Source organism: Ochlerotatus camptorhynchus, unplaced genomic scaffold, assembly GCF_037179485.1.
Source record: "Ochlerotatus camptorhynchus isolate MF236.1 unplaced genomic scaffold, CSIRO-AGI_Acam_v1.1 ptg000136l, whole genome shotgun sequence".
NCBI classification, from domain to species: Eukaryota; Metazoa; Arthropoda; class Insecta; order Diptera; family Culicidae; genus Ochlerotatus; species Ochlerotatus camptorhynchus.
In genome coordinates this window covers 1,563,011-1,584,500 of record NW_027040626.1, presented here as the reverse complement: position 1 = coordinate 1,584,500, position 21,490 = coordinate 1,563,011, and the positions used below count along the sequence as shown (strand labels likewise).

Sequence of the window (21,490 nt, the reverse complement as noted above, 5' to 3'; positions counted from 1 at the left end):
CGACAACGGACGAACGACGGCACTTGGACAACACCAGCTCTCTAAATGACATGTCAAACGGAAGAACAACGATAACAACCCCGCAGGCTACGGACATTGACTCTCTCTCTCGGAAATTAACCACAACTTCGTTTACCTTCCTTACTGTTAAAACAATCGACACAGAACCCTAAAATACTTAAACTCTGTAACAAACACTATGTAATTTATTTATTTCCTCTCTCCGGGGCCCCCTCAGGAGCCAAAATCCTTCAAAGAGACGAACCAGTTACAGGCTGAAAGTCTCTATAATAAAGCAAAAAAAAAAATGTTTATTCAACCCAGCGTTATATGAAAAATTTAATAATACTATGTATAAAATAATTTAAAATGCATTTGTAACGTTAATAATCGATTGTGAGTTGATATTTTTCAATATTTAGACTTAAAAAAAAGTTACGTTATATCGAGGTGGAAGTTACGTTATATCGAGTTACGTTATATCGAGTTACGTTATATCGAGGTTGCTTTATATCGAGGTATGACTGTATTGTATTATAGTACTGGGACTTGTTTTTTTTCCTTTGGTTTGTTTTTTCCGTCGATCTTGTTTTCCGTGCTGAGCACCAATGCTACCGACGTGCCAGGAAGGCAGCTCCCACACCTGGACCCTACCTATCGACCCATCAACTCATGAACCGGGGACCAACGGCTTTACTTCCCTTCCGAAGGAAGGCGTGATCAGAGATTTTATGCCTCAGAACATCCCGGCGGCGCCGACTGGTATTGAACCCAGGCCTGCTGGGGTGAGAGGTAATCACGCTTACCACTACACCACCGGCGCCGTTAGTACTGGGACTTGGACTATACGTATGATTTGGTATTTTAAATATTTTAAAAGTTTGATAAGTGCGATGCCATATTCATCTAAAAACTAACAATTTGGTTCAAGTTTTTGATTTGTTTTCCAGATAGTCTTATAGATATTCTCCGTCCGATTAAAAGCTCAACGTTTGCTAAATTTATTTAATTTAGGATTTTAGAATAGAGATTTAATAGCTTTTGGCGCTGGCTCAAACATCAAACATTTATCGGATATCGGTGTTGTATTGGACTTGTTTGGTTTAGTGTATAAGAAGTTAGAGCAATTAAAAAAAAAAAAACAGATATTTCTAAAAAAAAATAAAGAGTTGTGTCCTAGAAAATTGATGTTTGGCATGCATTTTTGACTATTAAACTTATTATTGTGTATGGGGCGGGGCAGAACGTATCTTTTGTGCTGAATATGTAAAAAAGGATGGACTTTAGATGTAAATCTAATTGCATATATAGAAGTACCAGATATGTTTTACAGTCAGCTGTATTTACCAACATAAATCATCGAATATGTCTTTCAAGTAATTTTTTTCTTAAATTTGAAAGTTTTGGTGCGGGAAGAAATTAACGGAAATTTTTTTGTTTTACTAATAATTGTGGTTTTGCTTAAAATTTATTTCCCGGAAAAAGTGATCGTGTATTTTTCGGGTTGTTGGCACCCCTGGAGAAGTTGTTGGTAGGGAGAGGGGGGGGGGGGGGAGGTGGTTTAATATGCATTATTTTCCAAGTATCATTCCTCATTGTGGTGGACACGCCGTGATCCAACTTTAGCCGCTGACTTGGTCATGATTGCTGCAGGACCAAGTGCCACGCCGTCCGAAGTGGCAATGAGCTGAGGCACGACAGCAGCGCTGTTATCTTTTCACCTGACAGGATTTCACGCCGTTTTTTTTATGAATGGGGTGGAGCAAAAAGTTTCTTTTGTGCAGAATATGTAAAAAAAGGATGGACTTTGGATGTTAATATAATTGCATATATAGAGGTACCAGATATGTTTCACAGTCAGTTGTTGGTAATCCATCGAGTGTATGTCTCCTGTTAAGCAATTATTTTTTGAAAATGTTGGCTCTCCATGCAAAAACCTACAAGGGACAGCCCTATGGGGTTGTGCGCAATGGTGACGTAGGATACACAGCAAGAGCTTGTGTTTTGTGTAGGAATATGAATTTGAGCGTGGTTCACTCTGTTTATACAACACCATTTTCCAACCCGAAAAATTCCTAGACCGGACCGGGAATCGAACCCAGCCACCTCCAGCATGGCTTTGCTTTATAGCTGCGCCTTTACTGTCTGAGCTAAGGGAGGCCCCTACACACCACCACTCACCACGTGGTGATTGTATAAACACCGTTGGATGAGACCGAAAGGAATTCAACTTTGAAATCTATGTTAGGGAAATCGCTTTTCGCACGCAATCGGTGATAATTTTAATAATCATAGCAACAGTTGCACATTCGTGCAATTTTCAATAGTTATATTTTGAAAAATAATAATGTCTTAAATTTATCAGATGCGTTGAAATATTTCTGATCGATTGGTGACAAAATTATTGAAATTGGTCCATTGGCAGCTGAGTTATTAACGTTCAAAATCTTTCATAATTTTGTTACATGTTCCATTACCGGTTTTCACAAAGTGTACCCCCATATAGAAATCACAGACGTAGTCCTACGTCAAAATTAATTGTTTATACATAATTGTGGTTTGCTTAAAATTTATTTCCCGGAAAAAATGATCTTCAGAGTTCATGTCTTTTTCGGGTTATTGTTAAGGGGGGAGGGAGAGAGGTTGTTGTTAAGAGAGAGGGGTTGTAACATGCATATTTTGTCATTCTCATTCCTCATTGTGCTGGACACGCCGTGATCCACCTTTAGCCGCTGACTTGATCCTGCTTGCTGCAGGACCAAGTGCCACGCCGTCCGAAGCGGTAATGAGCAGAGGCAGGAGAGCAGCGCTGATTTAAATTTTTCAGGATCAAGCAGAATGATGTGCAACCAAGTGGTATTCGTTTATGATGACTGGGTTTGGGAAAAAGGCTTATTTCATGAAAACAGTAATAACATTATCACTTGGACATTTTTAAAAGTTTAATTACAGAATAATTGGAAAATATTTATTTCAGAAGGTTTGTAATGTAATATCCTATCGATTGGCGTATTTGGATTTTCATTTCATCTATAAATGACAAAGTTACAATCGTTCAAAACCTAACACTCCTTCACCACACATATTTTTTGATTTGCACCCCAGAATAGTCGACAAAGACGTAGTTCTACGTCAAAAAATCTTGAAAAATAATTAAATAAACTTGTGGAAATTTTTAATAATCATTTATGTGCCACTAACTTTACTCAAATCAAACTTCATGCAGGCTCTTCCAATGAAGCCTAAAACCATCAAAGAGTTATCCAGTACCATACCATCCAGCATGTACTAATTTTTAGCACAGGAAGTTATCCAATTCCTTACCATTCAGGAAACATCTTAAATCCAATAATGCATACATTACGGCGTTAATTGATCAAATGTACTAAATAAACGCTTAAATAAAAACATTTAACTTAAATAATCTTGCTGGATGGGAATACCAAGTGAAATATCATTCCAGTTACTCTCGAATATCATTGGAAGATATTTGAACAGTATTACCTTATGGCTTATTCTTTCATGGTTGCCTTATTGATTATTTTTACTTCAAAAAGCAGCTCTTCAAAGAAATTTAAATTTTCTGATGCAAATACTTGCTGGATGGGAATCTTTAATTAAAGTATCCAGTATATTCAGGTATATCATTAGAAGACATTCGAACAATTAAACTTTAAAATTGTTTGAATTATGTTTTTACTTTGAAGAGAATTTCTTAGGTGTGCGGTGGATCACCCCAGTGTGTGGTGACAAGAGAAATAAGAGATGAATCATTTGCATTTAAAATACGGAATATTTTTTCAAAACCAAATCGATGCAGTATCTCCCAGTGTTGTTGACTTCGATACTAGTTCCCCCCCTCACCCATAAAAATTAACTCTTTCTTAGTAATTTGCAAACTATTGCGAAATGCTTTCCTTTCCCTCTTACGCACTGCATCAGCCAAACATTCTCGTTCCAGGAAATGGTTGGTGGAACGCTCAGGTTAATCACGTCCTCCCCGCGCTGCTTTTGCCCACAAACCAAGAGTACGGACCATGATTCCAGGCTTCTTTTTTTCAAATTGTGATGTTTCAGAACATCCCGGTGGCGCCGACTGGGATTGAACCCAGGCCTGCTGGTTTGAGAAGTAATCACGCTTACCACTACACCACCGGCGCCGCTACACTAAGGTTTTATCTTTGTTCTTTCTCTATTGAATATCAAAGATTCACTAAAATGGGGACTAAAATTTACAGTATCTTATGGGAATTTTCAGTGGAGTGAAGGTCACTATGTTTCGCGCACAGTCTGACTTATGCTTAGGGGATTTTCCATAGGAATAAAGAGTTATAGAGTCGCCGTCAACGCCAATTCAACGAGCGCATTATACCCCACTTGGAGTAACAAATTAAAAGTTTGCTATTTCTTCTAATAAACATGCCATACATACATCTCGGTAAAACATTCAATTGCGGTGAGATTGATAAATTTACCACAACTGTCAAGCCTTTGATTTGTAATTAATTATGATCGTTACATTATTGCTCTTCAACAGTAAAAGAAACATGATACAATTTTACAACATTGTTTTGACGTAGGACTACGTTTTTTTGACGTGGTAGTAGTAAAATTATGTTTATTTATGTTGATTATGAAAGTACATTGATTTAACATTTTAATTGATTAGCCTACCAGGCTCTTTATCTTTGTTTAATTTGATATTCTAATTTAATATTTGCGTTTTTCAACTAGTTTACAGAATACCCCTTTGGGGGTGTGTTTTGTTTGAATTGAAAATAGTGAAAGTGAAGTGGATCTAAGAATTTCTAGTCCGCGGGGGACTGTTTAGGACCATCCTAAGGATCTTGTTCTGGATCCTTTGCAGTTTAAGGTGATGGCATTTGGTGCAACTCTCCCAGATTGGCATCCCGTATACTATTACGGGAAGGATGATGTGTTTGTAGACAGCAAGCTTATTTTTCAGAGATAGAGTAGACCTCTTGTTGATGAGTGGTTACAGTGATCTTATCAAGATGTTACACTTGGTTTTGGTTTTGTCAACGTGCTCCCTGAAAATCAGCTTTCTGTCTAGTGTAAAGTCGAGGTAGACTACCTCTTTCGACCAATCCACCACTGTGCCGTTCAGGCAGATCTTGTTATTCTCCGACGGAACAAGTCTGGGAGATTTAGAGTGTGAAAATATAATGACCTGGGTCTTTGTCGCGTTGATACGGATCTTCCAGCTGTTGAAATATTCAGGCCTCTCTGAAGTTTGGCAGTCAAAGCCCCGATGACCCTATTCTTGTAGACGATGGATGTGTCATCTGCGAACAGAGACAACGATCCACCATCACGAAGAGCCGGCATATCGGAGGTGAACAGGTTGAATATAATGGGACCAAGGATGCTTCCTTGTGGAACCCCAGCATCGATGTTGAAAGTATCCGATGTGATGCCATTCAGAGAGACTCGGAACGTCCTGTTCGATAGATAGTTGTTTATTATCTTCACTAGGAAGATTGGAAGACCGTACTGCTGCAATTTGAACATCAGGCCAGCATTACAGACATTGTCGAACGCTTTTTCAACGTCCAACAACGCCATGGCAGCTGTTTTCGAAACAGACTTGTTCCGTCTGAGAATGTTTGTTTGTCGAGTCAGCTGGTGGACGGTCGAACGACCTTTGTGAAAACCAAACTGTTCCTCGAGTAACAAGTTGTTTTCTTCGGCAGATGTTAGTAGCCGGTGGTGGACTGCTCTTTCGAACAGTTTTGATAACCCTGAGAGAAGGCTGATTGGTCGATAACTTGAAAAAGAGGACGGATCCTTCCCAGGTTTCCGGATGGGTATGACTTAAGCTGACTTTCAGCACGAGAAGAAGTAGCCAAGTCGGAGGCACAGATTAAAAATCAGTGCCAGATGGTTGTTGAATCGGAACTCAAGTGTTTGAGTTCCATATTCAGGATGTGGTCGAAACTTGGGGCCTTCATGTTTTTAGATGATTTGATATAGGCCAACAGTTCGTCAGTCGTATTCTCGGATTCCTCGGAAAAAATATTGGGAATCTGATGGAGGTTGGTTCCGTTTTCAGCAACCTCAGCTTCGTGAGCGCTGACGATGTTTTGTCCGAGATTATCAGAGCTGACGAAGTGTTGACCTATCGCGGCAGCCTTCTCTTCAGGAGTTATCAGATGAACCACTGGGTCGCCGGGACTATCCAGTGGGGTCAGTGGTGGAATGGGTCTTGGCTTATTTTTAAGAATTTTGGTTAGTTTCCAAAAGGGCTTTGCACACTCTGGGAGAGAGTGGATCCTGTTAGCAAAGTCCTGATTTCTGAGTTCCACCATCCTGGCTTGGATGGTTTTTCTTAGGCGATTACAGTGGGTATTAAGGACAGGCAGACCAGAGCGTTGGTACTGCCTTCGGATGGTGTTCCAGAGACTTATAAAGTCTTTGGTAGATCTGTCAAGGTTCAGAGTATTGCTCATCTGTCTAGATACTAGCACGTGTTGTTCCCTGGCCCGGGATATCGCCTCCTCGATGGAATGCAGACACTGGTCAACGTCTTCGGGCGTCTCCGGAAGGACACCGTAGTCGACACAGTGTTGAAACTGATCCCAGCTGACGCGATGGTAGTTGCGTCGGGAAGCTTGGAATCGGTTGACGAATGAGCCCACGTTGTCCGTTCAAAATTAACGAAGATAATATATTCCACTTATTTGAAAAATATGTACATTAAAATATCTGTAATCTGTATATACAGATATCTATATAAATGTTTTAAGAAAAATCTTTATCATTACAAATAAATTTGTACATGTGACATCACTGAGACGACGACGAAAGCACCCACATCGACTGGAGAAAAGGCCACCATTTGAAAAACAACCGGTCCTTTTCAGGGCCACCAACTCAAAAACGGAAAGAGTTAAGATCAACATATTTGTTCCGTCCACTAACGGTCCTACGTCAAGCTTCCGTTCGTGTCCCTATACACAGACCATTCTATTTTTTTTACTTTTGCATTTTTTGTCATTATATTATTACCAAATTTCGTTATTATGTTAAAATACAACGAACCGTGTTGATTAACGTCTAGAACCGTGAAGCCTCCATCCAGCGTCAACACATTCATGAACTAACGATGATGTTTCCCTAGAATTTACATGTTTTGCTGCGTGCATCAACATCGAACAGCCACTATTGTGTGAACATCAGCGCTAACATCTGAAATTGAATGTCTTCTTTCATTATTATTATTATTATTCGCCTTCTTTGCCAATTACATCCTAACTGGAACATTTCGTCTGCCCTCAACGTATTCTTTGAGCAATTCTATAGTTGCCAATAGATAGCATTAACATCCTTTTCCACTCTAATGATATGCACTGCAACAAATCCGTAACCGGACCGTGAATCGAACCCGCTGCCTCCGGCATGGAAAGACATAGCTTTACCGTCTGGACTACCGTGAGGTCCCAAAAATATTAATTGTTCGGTGCATAATTCATAGCATGCATATCCTGCAGCAGAAAATAATGTTCACCGGTCGTAGCGTGGCGTCCTTGTTCGGAGTGTATATCCACTTGCGTGGTTTTTATGCAAATCATAGTGGGCTCTTCATTTCGTCTGTCCGTGTAGAAGACTGCTCCAGGAAGTTCGGCGTGGATTGTGTAATTCCTCCACTTGCTGCCACTGTCACCGACTTGCAGGATCAAGCTCAAAATGATTGCCGTTTATTATTTGAGCTGCAAACCATTGAATTTTGGTACCATGAGCAGTGTCGCGAATGGATGGGGGTGACTCAAACTTCGATTGCCGCCGCCGGTGGTGGTCCTAAGGAATCCGAACGAAAACAATACCCGAATGAACGACGCGGGGAGAAGTCACAAGAGTGAAAAGTCGGAAATAATAATAATTAAAGTGAAAACATGTGTCTGTCTGTCCCTCTGCATCTACTCAGCGGAAGGTTCCCTGCTCACATCAGCATCAGGGCAATGTGCGTTCCATCTTTTGTGTTTTCTTTGTATCTTCTTTAAGCTGACTATTACTGCTGTTGATAACGCCAGCCTCCCAGGGCGATTCAAGAACGCACACTAATGCAGTAGTGCTCAAAACATGGGAAGAATGAATGAATACGATTAATACTAAACCAGGGTATGCATTTTTAAACTATTTAAGTTTTAATTTGTTTTCTTCAACCTCTTTGCTGACCATTGACGAAGAAATGATCTTTACTATTAAGCATTTTTTCGTGTTCCAGAGAATATTGAAAACCCTAACATTCACGATTAACTGGAGAGCGCAATAGATTTTATATAGTTTCAAACTCAATCATCTTATTTTGATCGTCAGAGTGTCACAATTAGCGAGTAGCTATAACAAATAGTACTCATTCATGACGTTTACTCATTACAGCTATAATAGCTAATAGTGACCCTCTGAAAGCAAAACTGACTGGTTTTATGTGTCATACACAAACTTTACCCCTTCTTCTTGCATCTTACATATAATAATAATTATTATAATATCTCAAAGTTTCATTATTTCGAAAATCAGTATTTAAACTATAATGAGTATATTCAGGCCTGGATATCATGGCTGCAAAACTTGTAGTTTTGACGATATTTAAGCGTTTAACAATTCACTTGCTGCAAGATTGTTCGGATGTAAGCTTGCATGCAATTTGTGCCACTGATTTTAATCATAGTTAATTTTGCTAACCTCGCTGAATAACATCTAAACAAACAACTCAAATTGGCCTAAAAGGCACTCTGAAGGCACCATATGAGTGAATACTACGTTATTTCCAATGCCTACCAGGGCTGCCAAAAGGAAATCTGTGTTTTTGTCCAAAAAAATCTTTTGATCTTAGTTTTTGTCCAGAAAATCTGTGATGATATCTGTGTTGATAAGCGGCGCCGGTGGTGTAGTGGTAAGCGTGATTATCCCTCACCCCAGCAGACCTGGATTCGATCCTAGTCGGCGCCACCGGGATGTTTTGATGCATAACATCTCTAATCACGCCTTCTTTCGGAAGGGAAGTAAAGCCGTTGGTCCTCGGTTCATGAGTTGATGGGTCGATAGGTAGGGTAATGGTGTGGGAGCTGTCTCCCTGGCGTCGGTAGCATTGGTGCTCAGCACGGAAAACAAGATCGACGGAAAACAAATCAAGGAGAAAAAAATCTGTTTTGATAATTTAGTAAATTAATCCTTAAAAAATGTCATTTGAAAAGTGATTGATATGCATAATAATATACTTATGGTTTGGAAAAAAATAATACCGCTGTTCTTGTTTTTTTCATTGCGCAAAAAAGCATGCATAGATATAAAAATTGGTGATGATAAAATTACACTGAAGTGAAAATTATGTTTTGCTATTGAACACCTCAAGTTTAATTTTTTAAATGTTTGATCATATTAAAAAAAAATCGGTGTAATCTGTTAAAATCCAAGAAATCTGTAATCTGTGAATAACTCTGTAAAATCTGTAGAAATAAAGATTTATCTGTAGTTTTGGTAACCCTGATGCCTACTATGTTCTACTGTGTTTCTGAGCACAAATACTCATCACGAATATGAAAATCTCAATGTTATTTTCATGTCGTTCAACCAGGGTAGACCGGCGCCGGTGGTGTAGTGGTAAGCGTGATTACCTCTCACCCCAGTAGGCCTGGGTTCAATACCAGTCGGCGCCGCTGGGATGTTCTGGGGCATAACATCTCTGATCACGCCTTCCTTCGGATGGGAAGTAAAGCCGTTGGTCCCCGGTTCATGAGTTGATGGGTCGATAGGTAGGGTCCAGGTGTGGGAGCTGCCTTCCTGGCACGTCGGTAGCATTGGTGCTCAGCACGGAAAAAAAAAACCAGGGTAGATTAAAATTTGCTGAAACTTGCATGCAAGCTTATCTCCGAACAATTTCGCGGCAAGTGAATTGTTAAACGCTAAAATATCATCAAAACTACAAGTTGTGCAGCCATGGTATGTTCAGATGAAAGATGTCTTCCAAGCCTCAGTGGGGGTAGTTTTGTTGTAAAAAAATATTTTGTATTGTTTTGGCGCCAAGTATGTGGAAATTTGCATGTTAATGTTAATGCAAGCTGGGATTTTTTTTTTAATTTTTTCGCGCATCTACGCATGTACTTTCTTTAGATAAGTTAATATATATACCTTACATACTCTATGAAAGATATGTTTGACGTAGCTATGTAGAATACTAGCTGAGTGTTGCCGGCCTTGCTCGGGATTCAATATTAGATTGAGTTTATGCACTGATTAAAAAAAAAGCATGCTACATTGAACGTAGCCCCCCCCCCTCTTATCTAAGTGACAACCCCCTATGAACATCTCCTTATAGCAAGAAATAAGTATGGCAAGTTTGGTGCAAAACGGTCCAGGCGTTCCAGAGTTACACAACAAATTATGAATTTTAATGGTGATGTAAATTTCTATGCATGCTAAAATTGTAGCATCTAAACTTTTCACGTAAACTAGCAACTTGCAAGAAATATTGCTTACAAAGATGGATGGTTGGATATAATATTTAGAATATTTCATTAAATGACTCATAAATTTACACGATCTGGAATGTAAATTTGTATGATATGTGACGCTCCATTTATGTGCATCAAAGTGACAGAAATTTACACTACTTTTTCGAACTGTGTATGCTGGAACATACATACTCACAAAAATTGACTTTTATATACATACCAGAGAGGGGAGGGGTCTCAATCCACCATAGGTTTCTATGCCTATTTCATGCCTTCATAAACCTCCACATGCCAAATTTGGTTCCATTTGCTTGATTAGTTCTCGTTTGGAGTGGAAAAAAATAATTTATTCAAATATATGTTTGTAAGGCCATAAACCTATGTTTATCATCGATAGATTTTCCATTTTCCGTAATCACGGCCTCCACACGCTTCCGGAATGCTCGACAGGTTCTGATAATATAGTCCGGATCCATATCCCTCCAGGCACGGGTCAATGTTTGTCTGAGGCTTGCTGTACTGGAGTGGCGTTTGGCACCGGCCTTGGCCTCCATGAAGCGCCACACTGAATAATCCAAGGGGTTAAGATCGAGGCTGGATGGTGCCCCATCTTACTGAAAGATCACGTTCGGCTCCGGTTCACTTTGGATGGTGCAAACATTATCACGCATACGGTACAGTACCGTGTGAAGATATCAGGTGCGTTATCGAACTCGTTTGAAACACGCAATCGACTTCGACAAGGCGATGGTCTTTCCTGGTTCCTGTCCTGCATTGCGCCGTGCGGGCACGATCTTCAATTAATCCAGACAGTTCAACTGCTTTGTTGGAAGAACGTTCCACGTGGTTTTTGAGCAGTACACCAGGCTGAAACGTGAAGCAGAATCGCTTGGATTAAAGGTGAATACGACTAAGTATCTGTTGACCCCAAGAACCACACGCGATAGAGCTCGACAAAGATGAGTTTGAGGTGGTGGATGAATTTGTGTACCTCGGATCATTGGTGACGTCGGATATCAACTGCAGCGGAGAAATTTGGAGACGCATTATTGCCGGAAGTCGTGCTTACTACGGACTCAACAAGATGTTGATGTCTGATAAACTTCATCCTTGTACTAAGTGTACCATGTACAAGACGCTGATAACACCAGTAGTTCTCTAAGAGCTCGAGACGAGGAAAATGCTCGAGGATGACCTGCAAGGACTGGGAGTTTTCAAACGACGTGTGCTTAGGACTAAAGAGACTGAATTTATAAAGAGACGACATGTTAAAATTGGAACAATCGACTATTTGTCAAAGTCATAGGAGGGAACGAACTGGTGGTGTAGTGGTAAGCGTAATTACCTCTTACGCCAGCCGGGATTTTCTGAGGCATAATATCTCTGATCATGAGAAGTAAAGCCGTTGGTCCCCGGTCTATGAGTTGATAGGTCAATATGTAGGGTCCAGGTGTGGGAGCTGCCTCCTTGGCGTCCGTAGCATTGGTGCTCAGCACGGAAAACTAGATCGACGGAAAACAAATCAAGGAAAAAAAAGTCATAGGAAAAGTTATTCCAATCGAGCAGAAGACCTGAATAGATAAGATGTCGCCTCTTTACCCAATTCACTCTCTTAGGCTGTGTTGCATTTGGTAAATTTTCCCTTACTTTTGACTTCAGAAATAAATTATAATGCATAAAAATCCCTCTGTTGTTGATCATCCGATTTTCAAGATAGTGTTTATCAAAATTGATTCCTGGTCTGTCTGAAATAAGTCTGGCAGGTTTATTTGAAAATTTTTCATCTGTCGAATGTACACGGTAAGAAAAAAGTACCCCAAAAGTAAGTTCTTTTCACTCTTCTCGGCACTATAGTGCAGGAACCCAAAAGTAGGTAAAGCGGGTCAAAGTAGTTTTCATTTACTTGTGTGCAATTCGTATGGAATTTTCCACTAGCTTTCAACGCAAAAATAAGTTAGTTGTACCCAAAAGTAGGTGAATATGACTATACTCAACGTTGGGTTCCCACACTTTACTATCCCTGTTGGGTGGTTTTGCTCCTCCATTTTTGACAACAGTAGAAGGAGAAAAGGAGACAAACTAGTCAAAAGTAGGTAAAAGAGAACTGGCCGTTGGGTACTTTTTTCTTGCCGTGTAAGTGCAAATTCACCAAATGGAACAGCCTTAGAACCAGGGCGTCACAATATCAGCTTCAATTGACCAAATCGATGTGACGAACAAGGGGGGGAGGTGGCTGTCAAATACGAACAATCGTACGTGGAAGTGGTTCCAAACGTAAACAAGCCATAAGAAACCTACAGCGTTTGTTTACGTTTGGAACCAGTTTCATACAAGATGATCAGTAGGCTGATTTGACAGCACGTCACCCCCCCCCCCCCCAGGTGACGAAGCGATTGCTGGCTTTCTTTTTCTGTTAAAGTCGAACAGCTTCGCAACACCTCAGTTGACGTGTAAAAACAAATGTTCAATCGCTTTTCTCTCTTTCTCCCGTCGCTCCATTGGTCTTTCTTTCAAGCTTCGGTAAAACGGATGAGTGAAAGAGCGCTCGACTTTGATAGTTTCGTCTTTCATGAAACACACCAACGCCATCGCAGACGAACCGACATGCCACAGGAGCATTTCGTTTGTACACAATTTGAATTGTCAAACGAGCGATTCGAACTTTCAAACAGGCGATCAGATCTGTCAAACGAGGTGAGACGCAAACCAAGGCAATATAAATTATACGTGGGTTCGTGACCTTGCTCATGGTATGACGCGATCGGATGAGTAGTGTTTAGTGTTGTGTTTAACGTATTTTAAATATGGCGTCTTGGACACGAATTTGAAAGTAACTTGTATGAGCTATCACGTCGGTTCGTCGGTGGTTTCATAACGTATATGACGGAAAATGAAAAAATATATAAATATAAAGCATTGCTCACGTGAAAACACTGGAAGATTACACGTAATACGTTTAATTTATCTTTCATCCACAGATTTATCTAAAACAAACTAATGAAAACGGGACATTACGCATTTTAAACAAATTTAAAGAGCGGTGATAGAGCGTTCATGAAATGGATTGAAAGCCATAATGAGGTTTCGTTTAACTAGAAGCGATGAGCAAAGCAACGACGAGAAGATTCACAGCCAGCATTTCCTGCTACGTGTGCTTCTTTTTCATTTTCGTTTCTTGCTGATAGTCTAGCTAAGCGTTATAGAAATGAAGCGTTGAAGACTGCCTCACCAAATTACTACAAACACGGTACCACAACTACGAACTCCGTTTCACCGACGGCTCCAAGGCAGGAGGCAGGGTACGCTTTGGAGTAACTGATGGACAGACCTCACACTTCTGGAGACTCGCAGTACTGGAATACGCCACCGCCCGCCACCCCTGGATTCAAGCCATACAAAACCACACTCTCCCTGGCACAACTTTCATGTGGATACCGGGACACTGCAGAATTGCCGGAAACATAGAAGCAGACCACCTCGCAGCCATTGGACGAAGTGGCAGACAGGACCTGAAAATTTGGATCAAGTCAACCCTCAGGATGGTATGGGACCACGAATGGTTCGCCAGGAGAGACCTCTTCATCCGGAAGACCAAAGGGGTAACCCTTCGCACATTTAACATTAAATTAACCATTTATTCAAGCTTCTGCATTAATTTTACATTGCTCTTGTTTGTGGTGACATCTGCCGGACATTTCGCATAATATATTTTTTGTTTATTGTCCACAGAGAATAGTGAGGTGTCTGGTACCTCTATAGATGACTACAGATTAACATTCGATGTTTTGCAGTGGCAGGTACTCTATTTTGTAGTCTGTGAGAGAGAAATTACAACACCGACGAACCGGCATGCCACAGGAGCACTTCGTTTGTAAACAATTCGAATTGTCAAACAAGCGATTCGAACTTTCAAACAGGCGATCAGATCAATCAAACGAGGTTAGACGCAAACCAAGGCAATATAAAGTATACGTGGGATCGTGTCCTTGCTCATACCATGCGATCGGATGAGTAGATGTCGGTAGTGTTTAACGTATTTTAAATATGGCGTCTTGGGCACGAATTTGAAAGTAGCTTGTATGAGCTTTCCCGTCGGTTCGACGGTGATCAAAATGCATGGCATGTTAAGCGATTGAGATCGTAAGACAGAATTTTCTCTTTCAAATTTGAATTGTTTGCTCTCTAGGGACTGGTAGTTTTGACCTTAATATGCACCAAAGGCGTATTATTTCCACTTTTTCAAATTTCTATATGGGGATTTTTATTAGTTACTATCAATGGAACAGCGGCATCTGTGTGCAAAAAAGCCTAGACTAAATGGTTCATTTATGTATTATTAGTTTCGCGAATCCCTCACCACAGGTGGTATCGGATAACTTTTACATTTCTATACGTTCTATCCAACTTGTATGCAACATTGTTTGAGACTTAGCAAGCAAGCTTTTCATTCCGTGAATAGCTCGCGAGATGTCGTTAGTGAGTTCCGTGATGATATTTTTAAGGAACATAAGTTACGTCTGAACGAAAGCAGTGCTGTTAATATTCATATCATTCGATTGAAGATGAACCAACTAACCAATCAAATCTGTGAAAACGATTTCTCACATGACCATAATTTGAAGAGCCCCTTTCTCATACGAAGCTCATCGTCACTGTAAATTGAGTCACTCACTATCATTTAATATACGACAGTGGAGTATGGAAGAAACCTAGCAAAATGGTCCCGAACAGACAAGTCGACCCGCTGTCGGATCAATGTAAGCCAATTTTAATGTTGATATCAACCCTATGTCGTGTTTGGTTTATGTAAGGTCAATGTCGGGTCAACATCTGGTTGGGGTTTGATATAAGTCTGGTTGGTGTCGGGTTGCCTTAGCTTTTTAGCCGGAATGTCGACCAGACCTCCGTTATGTGTACACAGATAAAAATTCTGAATTTTAATTGTGATGTAAACATTCATTCACGTAAACTTGTATTTCATTTCATGCAACCGAGCAATTTGTAAACAATGTTGTTTACAACAATGGGCTTTCGTATGCAATATTTGCTACGTTGCATGAAATGCCTCAGATGCCTACATGATTTATAATGTAAACTTATATGATATGTGACGCTCCATTTATGTGCATCATATTGAACAGAAATTTACACTACTTTTTCGAACTGTTTAGGTTACACTCAATTGAATGATATCAAGCGTTTCTCAAATGAGAATGATCCATGCCTTCGTCAAACGACTAAGCAACTGATATCGCCCATTTGAAGGAGGTCCTCTTTGATAGCGGATAGCTGCTTTTCTCTTTTTAATCATTCAATTTTAATTGATTTTGAGAATTTACAGCACTGGCTGAAAATATAGCGTCGTAGAAAAATTAAATTTAAATTTTTTCGAAAATGCTTAATGATTATAAATATAGTTTTATTTATTAATCACAGAAATAATTGATATGCATTCATCATATTCATTAATTATAAAATATCACATTATAATCATAGGAAAAATAATCATTTAGTGGGAGCCTTTAGACACTAACGCTCTGCACAAAAATATCTATTCAGAGAATATTAAGAGATACCCTTAGTAGGGGTCCTTTTAATGTTTTGCTGTTTAATGATCGAGTTACAAATTACATCTTAAATCAAAAAATGCTGTTTGTTCCACCTCTTAATATCATTCAAATTGGTTTAAATCCGGCCCGTTGACTAAATTTTAAGCCCCAATATAAATGCGTGGTAGTCCATTGTAAGAATTGATCAAAATGGTGAACAGGCCTTATGTACATATATCCAAAATGAGCCTTCCATGAATAAAAACGAAGAAACTTTTAAAATTAACCCCTTTTCAATAAGCCCATTCACGCCAACAAACTAGAATCATAACAATGATATACGTTGGAATCGAGCATCAACATCATTCACAAAAGGGACCCATGTGTTTTCGTTTGGCTCGTTTCGCTTTAATCCCATGCATGGATGTTCGAAAATTTCAAAGCTGCCTGGCACATTTATTAGTCGAAAACAAGCACCGCTCCATCCGTCTATCTGTTCCCTTCATTGAAACCGTTTAATGTCTAGTTTTTAAACTCCGTACGCTGGGTGCTGCTGTATTACATCGACCCGGGACCCGTTGAGCAGTATATCCACCACCATCTACTCTGCCTGGGCATCATTTCAGCTGATGAAGTTTTATTGATTGATGGAAACGAAAGTTGTTACTCGGTTCTCTATTGCTTGCGGATGAAGCGACCAGATCGGAATTAATTTGTTTGCTTCAAAATATACGCGTTCATTTAGCTAGAATGAAGTTGTTTCAAACGTACCTATCATGGTTTCTGCTAAAAACTTGGCCACATATGTTCCAAGTGGTGTTTGTATGCGGATTAGAGAATGCACATAGAAATTGCTATCACATGTTCACTACATCATCAGTCATTAGTTATTTACCTGTCTAAGATTGATGTTTCATTGATTTTTGATTCTCGTAAGAGGAAAAGTTTTTATATCGGAGCATAGGTGATCCTGTCCTTAGCCATACGTTTTCTCAGCACGCTGCAGTTCTAACTATTTGTCGAAAAGAGCACAGAAAGCATCTGTTAGCACATTTCAATGGGCCAAAATTGAATACTGCGGCCAGCATCCATCGGAAACGCACACAGATCAGTCCATGGAGTGTGCCACCGAAGACCGTAGCCGTAAAGTGTTCCCAAGTGTGCGTCCATCAGAGTGTGTTTTATCGTTTCAAATTTACTTTCCCCCATATTCCAGTGATTGGAAATTTGACCGAGTGCTGTTAAAGCGAATGTAGATCGTTCAGTGCAAACACCAAAATCAGTGAATGCTAGGGAAAGCGATGAAATTACTAAATCGAGTGGTTTTATGAATAATGTGCAGCTATAAATCCCGTCAACGTGATACACTTGTAGCAATGAAGAAGAAATAATCCACTACTGTAGTTGAGTGCATGCATACCTACTCAAGGTGCAATCGAATGTTTCTAGCCCAGGGATCGACAGCGGAACTGATAGTGAATAGTTTAGAAAGGTCGGCAAATTTGATATGAACGTGAGAAAATTTTAATCAACGTCACCCTACCAAGAAACAGAGAAAGCAATCTGCTCTGCAGCCGTCGAAGAAGAGAAGCAATCATCAGCGAAAATTAAAACCAGATGCAGGAGTAAAAAGGGATCTTCGGAGCAGAGACCAAAACAAAAAAAAAAGTTGATTGAAACAAAATCCCTCGCAATGTCGTCGAACGGCACGTTGTTGTCCTTGACTGCCCGGAGGCTGTCATCCCAGCAGCGAGGCGGCAGAAGACTTTTCACTAATCCTTGGACCGTCACCCGTACGCCAATGCCGGTCGTCCTCGGTCTTTTGTCGCTGCTTTTTCTAATCAACGGGCCCTTCTGCCATGCTTTGGAACTGAATCAAACGTTAATTACGCAGAAACATCAACAACATCACCATCATCACCATCATCATCAGAAGTACTCGATAGATGAGCTGCTGGCGACTACGTTTCTTACCAAAATATCCAACGATATCGACATGGATCCCTGCAAATCAAGTAAGTGCGATTTTTTAATCTTGTTTTCGTGAATGATTTTTTGGTGCGGATATAATCGATCAAAAGATACAATTTGATTTAGATGTACAAATCAACAATCCGTGTACCGTAAAATATTCTATCACAGGCAATTAGTGTTTTGTCATCATTGCTAACGTATACTTGATCGAAACAAATAAGTACCGAGTACGATCTTCGTGATTAAGATTTAAATCGCTTCTAACTCTTCTTCTTAAAAATAATCATACCGTATAATCACAGACAAACAGACGTAACACTAACAATTTGTTCATCGAACACTCATTTAACGGTCAATTTAAAAGTTTTTAGTTGGTAGTACCACCACCTGTGGTGCGCATAGTCAATAACCCTTGCGTTTGCCGTTTACACACTACCGCTATCTGTTCAGTGTACTACCCATCACAGATGGCGGTAGTGTGTTAATGACGAGGGGGGCGACTCTACCTACGATGTAGGGAAATTTTGTTTTGCTGTGGTTAGAGTAGATAGAAAGCAGATTGATGACGATTTTGAAGATTTCCTGCAAAAAATTGATGCGCGATGCAAGTAGATGCGAAAAATGATAGAAGATTGTTCGAAGATTCATTCGCTAGTGCGAGATTTTTCGAGTATCTAGAAGTGAGATTTAGATGTGTCGCCCCCCTCGGTTAATGACAATGTTTTATATTGAAAAATATTCAATGTGTTATGTCTGTTTGTCTGTGGTATAATTATGATTATTTATATATAGCATTTGCTACCAAAACTACTAGCATAAATTGACATCTCCAATATATTTCTCACTTAGAAGTAGTCGGCAGTTCGAAAATGTCAAAAAAATTTATTGATAATTTGTTAAGAGCTCATCAATACACAGTGGGACGAAGTCGGTCATAATTGATTTTTTTTTATAAAGTATTACCATTTATCTTCTTCCCACATTAACAGATAGATTTTAGCCTCAAATGCTAAGTTTCAGGATAATCTGTAGCGGCAGCAAATCTATGGGAGCTCTCCTCTGCAACATATCGGGTGAAATCTTTTCTTTTTTCTCTCTTATCTTTCAGTCCATTATTATATTAAACATTGAATGCTAGCCCCCAGGGCACCCAATTGAAGCGAAATGGATAGGGAGAGGGAAAATTCCACCTTCCTATCTGTAACATTTCGTGAAAAGAGGGCGAGCTCTTCTCCCCACTCATTGGGGCATCCTCATGTTGGATGGCATGTTTTACCGGTTGTATGATACTGTTTATGGAAGGAGATTCTCATTTATCCCGTGGAAGCAAGTGGGTGAAGTTGCCCACGGATTCACCCAGCCCATTTTTGGCCCTTCATACAATGGCAGGTTGAGAATAATTAGCGATTATTAAACTTGATCAAATCGAACAACGAGGATAGTCTACAGTTTACCGACAGTTGTAACTCCATATCATATCCATAGTTAAATAATTTTTATGTGTAGCGTGATCAAATTAGCCTAGATTTCCATCGAGTAATGGAGAATATTTAGTTAGAAAGAGATCCAATAAGGGAGAGTTGACTGTAATTCACAAAATTGTTCAGGGATCAAAAGTTTAAAAATTATGAAATGCTATTAGCCCTGAAAATGCTAGGATGCGATTTTGTACGATTACAGAATTATTATGTTTGAAAGATGGATTTGGTAGAATATCTTTAAAACGAAGCGTCAAAACAGGCTGGTATGGTCGGTAAAGTTTTATGTTTTTTTTTTTCCTTTGGTTTGTTTTTTCCGTCGATCTTGTTTTCCGTGCTGAGCACCAATGCTACCGACACTCCTACAACTTCTTTGAACATTAATTAATTCAGTAATCAAGAAGTCCCTTAACCATACTCTTTTATCTAAGATTGACTCCCATTTCAGACGAAGAAAGATCCATAAATCTCGAACACGAACACAACTGGAAAATTTATGTTCTAAATCCTCAGGAACGATTGGACAGAACTGGCACATAGGACTGTCTTGTCGGTTAGTGCGGTGCAGTAAGTCTGCATGAGGTATTTTCCGGTTGACCAACAGGAAGAATGTTGATCTTTCAGCCGATGTAAGATGTTAGCTGTTGATATTATTCCATACTTTGCTCCATATGATGCTTGGGTTCCTTCAACAATTTTAGGGCGCTTCATCTTGTCGCGGAAGAAATTGTGTAGTCCATCAGATGATGGGTTTCTTATGATCTGCTCTGATATATAGGGCACCATTTCCCTATATATTTTAAACAGGGATATAGCATAGGAATGGCCGCAATGTTTGGTGGATTTGCTACGTGCACTGAAAGATCTCGTGCGAACGGTGTGTGCTCAAGACTACAGCAGAATCTGTTCACCAGTAGTGATTTGCTTTTGTGCATGGGCAGATGAAGATTTAAGCCACCACAATTTAGAGACAATGTAAGTTGCTCCATTGGAACTCTTGTAGGGAAACGACTCCATAAGAAGTATCCTATTTGCGATGTTATTATTGCAATTGCAGAGTTAGGCATACTAAGAACTGAAGCCAAATACCACAAACGTGACGTAATAAACGTGTGTAAAACAATTACCTTCTGGTGCAGAGTCAGGTTTCTTGATTTAAACAACCACATAAGATGCGATGTTTTTCCAATGGCTTCTCCCCAGTTGAAATCGATAGTTTTCTTTAACGAGTTAAAGTAGGTAACACCAAGAACCTTAACTGATTCCTTGCTGACCGGCCAGGCAGGCTCCGAAATCCAAAAAAGCTTGTTTGACACGATCCAATTTGTTATCATCGACGATGATAATCAAAATGTCGTCCGCATAGGCGACTACTAGCTCCATAGGGCTAGTGCAGATAGAAGATAGTTTTTCCAGGAAGGGATGTAGGTATAGTACAAAAAGGTGCATACTAAGGGGGTCACCTTGGCGTACGGACCGAAGGATAGGGAATTCAGGAGAGAGATTTTCGTTAATAAGTACCCGTGAACACGAGGTGGACATAATCTTCCCGAGAAGTGAAATAAATGAGTTATTTAAACACATGCTCTGCATCACAACCAAGAGAAAACCGTGATCAACACGATCAAAAGCATGGTCTAGATCAAAGGATATAAGCTTGCCTGATTTCTTTTTGCAATTGAGTTCAACTATTCGTGATGGAATGTACCGCTTCGAATATATTCCTTTTTGAATTTGAGCACTTTTGGTTTGGAGTAAACAAGATGTTATCCTCCATTACTTTACTTAGTCTATGTTTCAAGATCCTTGCAAGAATTTTGTAATCGAAGTTTAATAGAGAAAATGGGCGATACGCTTTGATTGACTCCTCGGTAGTTTTTTTTTCTTACAAAGAACCACGACTCCTTGCACGAATTTTTCGTGCATTGTAATGCTTCATTCAAAATCAAGTTAAATTGAGGGTGTATGATCTCGAATGCCTTGAGGTAAAACTCCTCACTTCCAGGTGATTTCT

General features: G+C 39.8%; 1 protein-coding gene across 7 annotated transcripts in view; it reads left to right on the top strand.

The window, feature by feature from the left end:
* Nucleotides 1–21,490, top strand: part of LOC135700419 (protein tolkin-like) — a 94,858-nt gene that overhangs the window by 8,765 nt on the left and 64,603 nt on the right. For 5 of the 7 annotated variants that reach the window (XM_065220919.1, XM_065220917.1, XM_065220916.1 and 2 more), the window contains exon 2: nt 17,241–18,039. In XM_065220919.1, coding sequence (XP_065076991.1) covers nt 17,718–18,039 — 322 coding nt within the window. In that variant the 5' untranslated portion in view covers nt 17,241–17,717. The remainder of the gene's footprint in view (nt 1–17,240; nt 18,040–21,490) is intronic. The other 2 variants (XM_065220918.1, XM_065220921.1) reach the window with 1 other exon arrangement.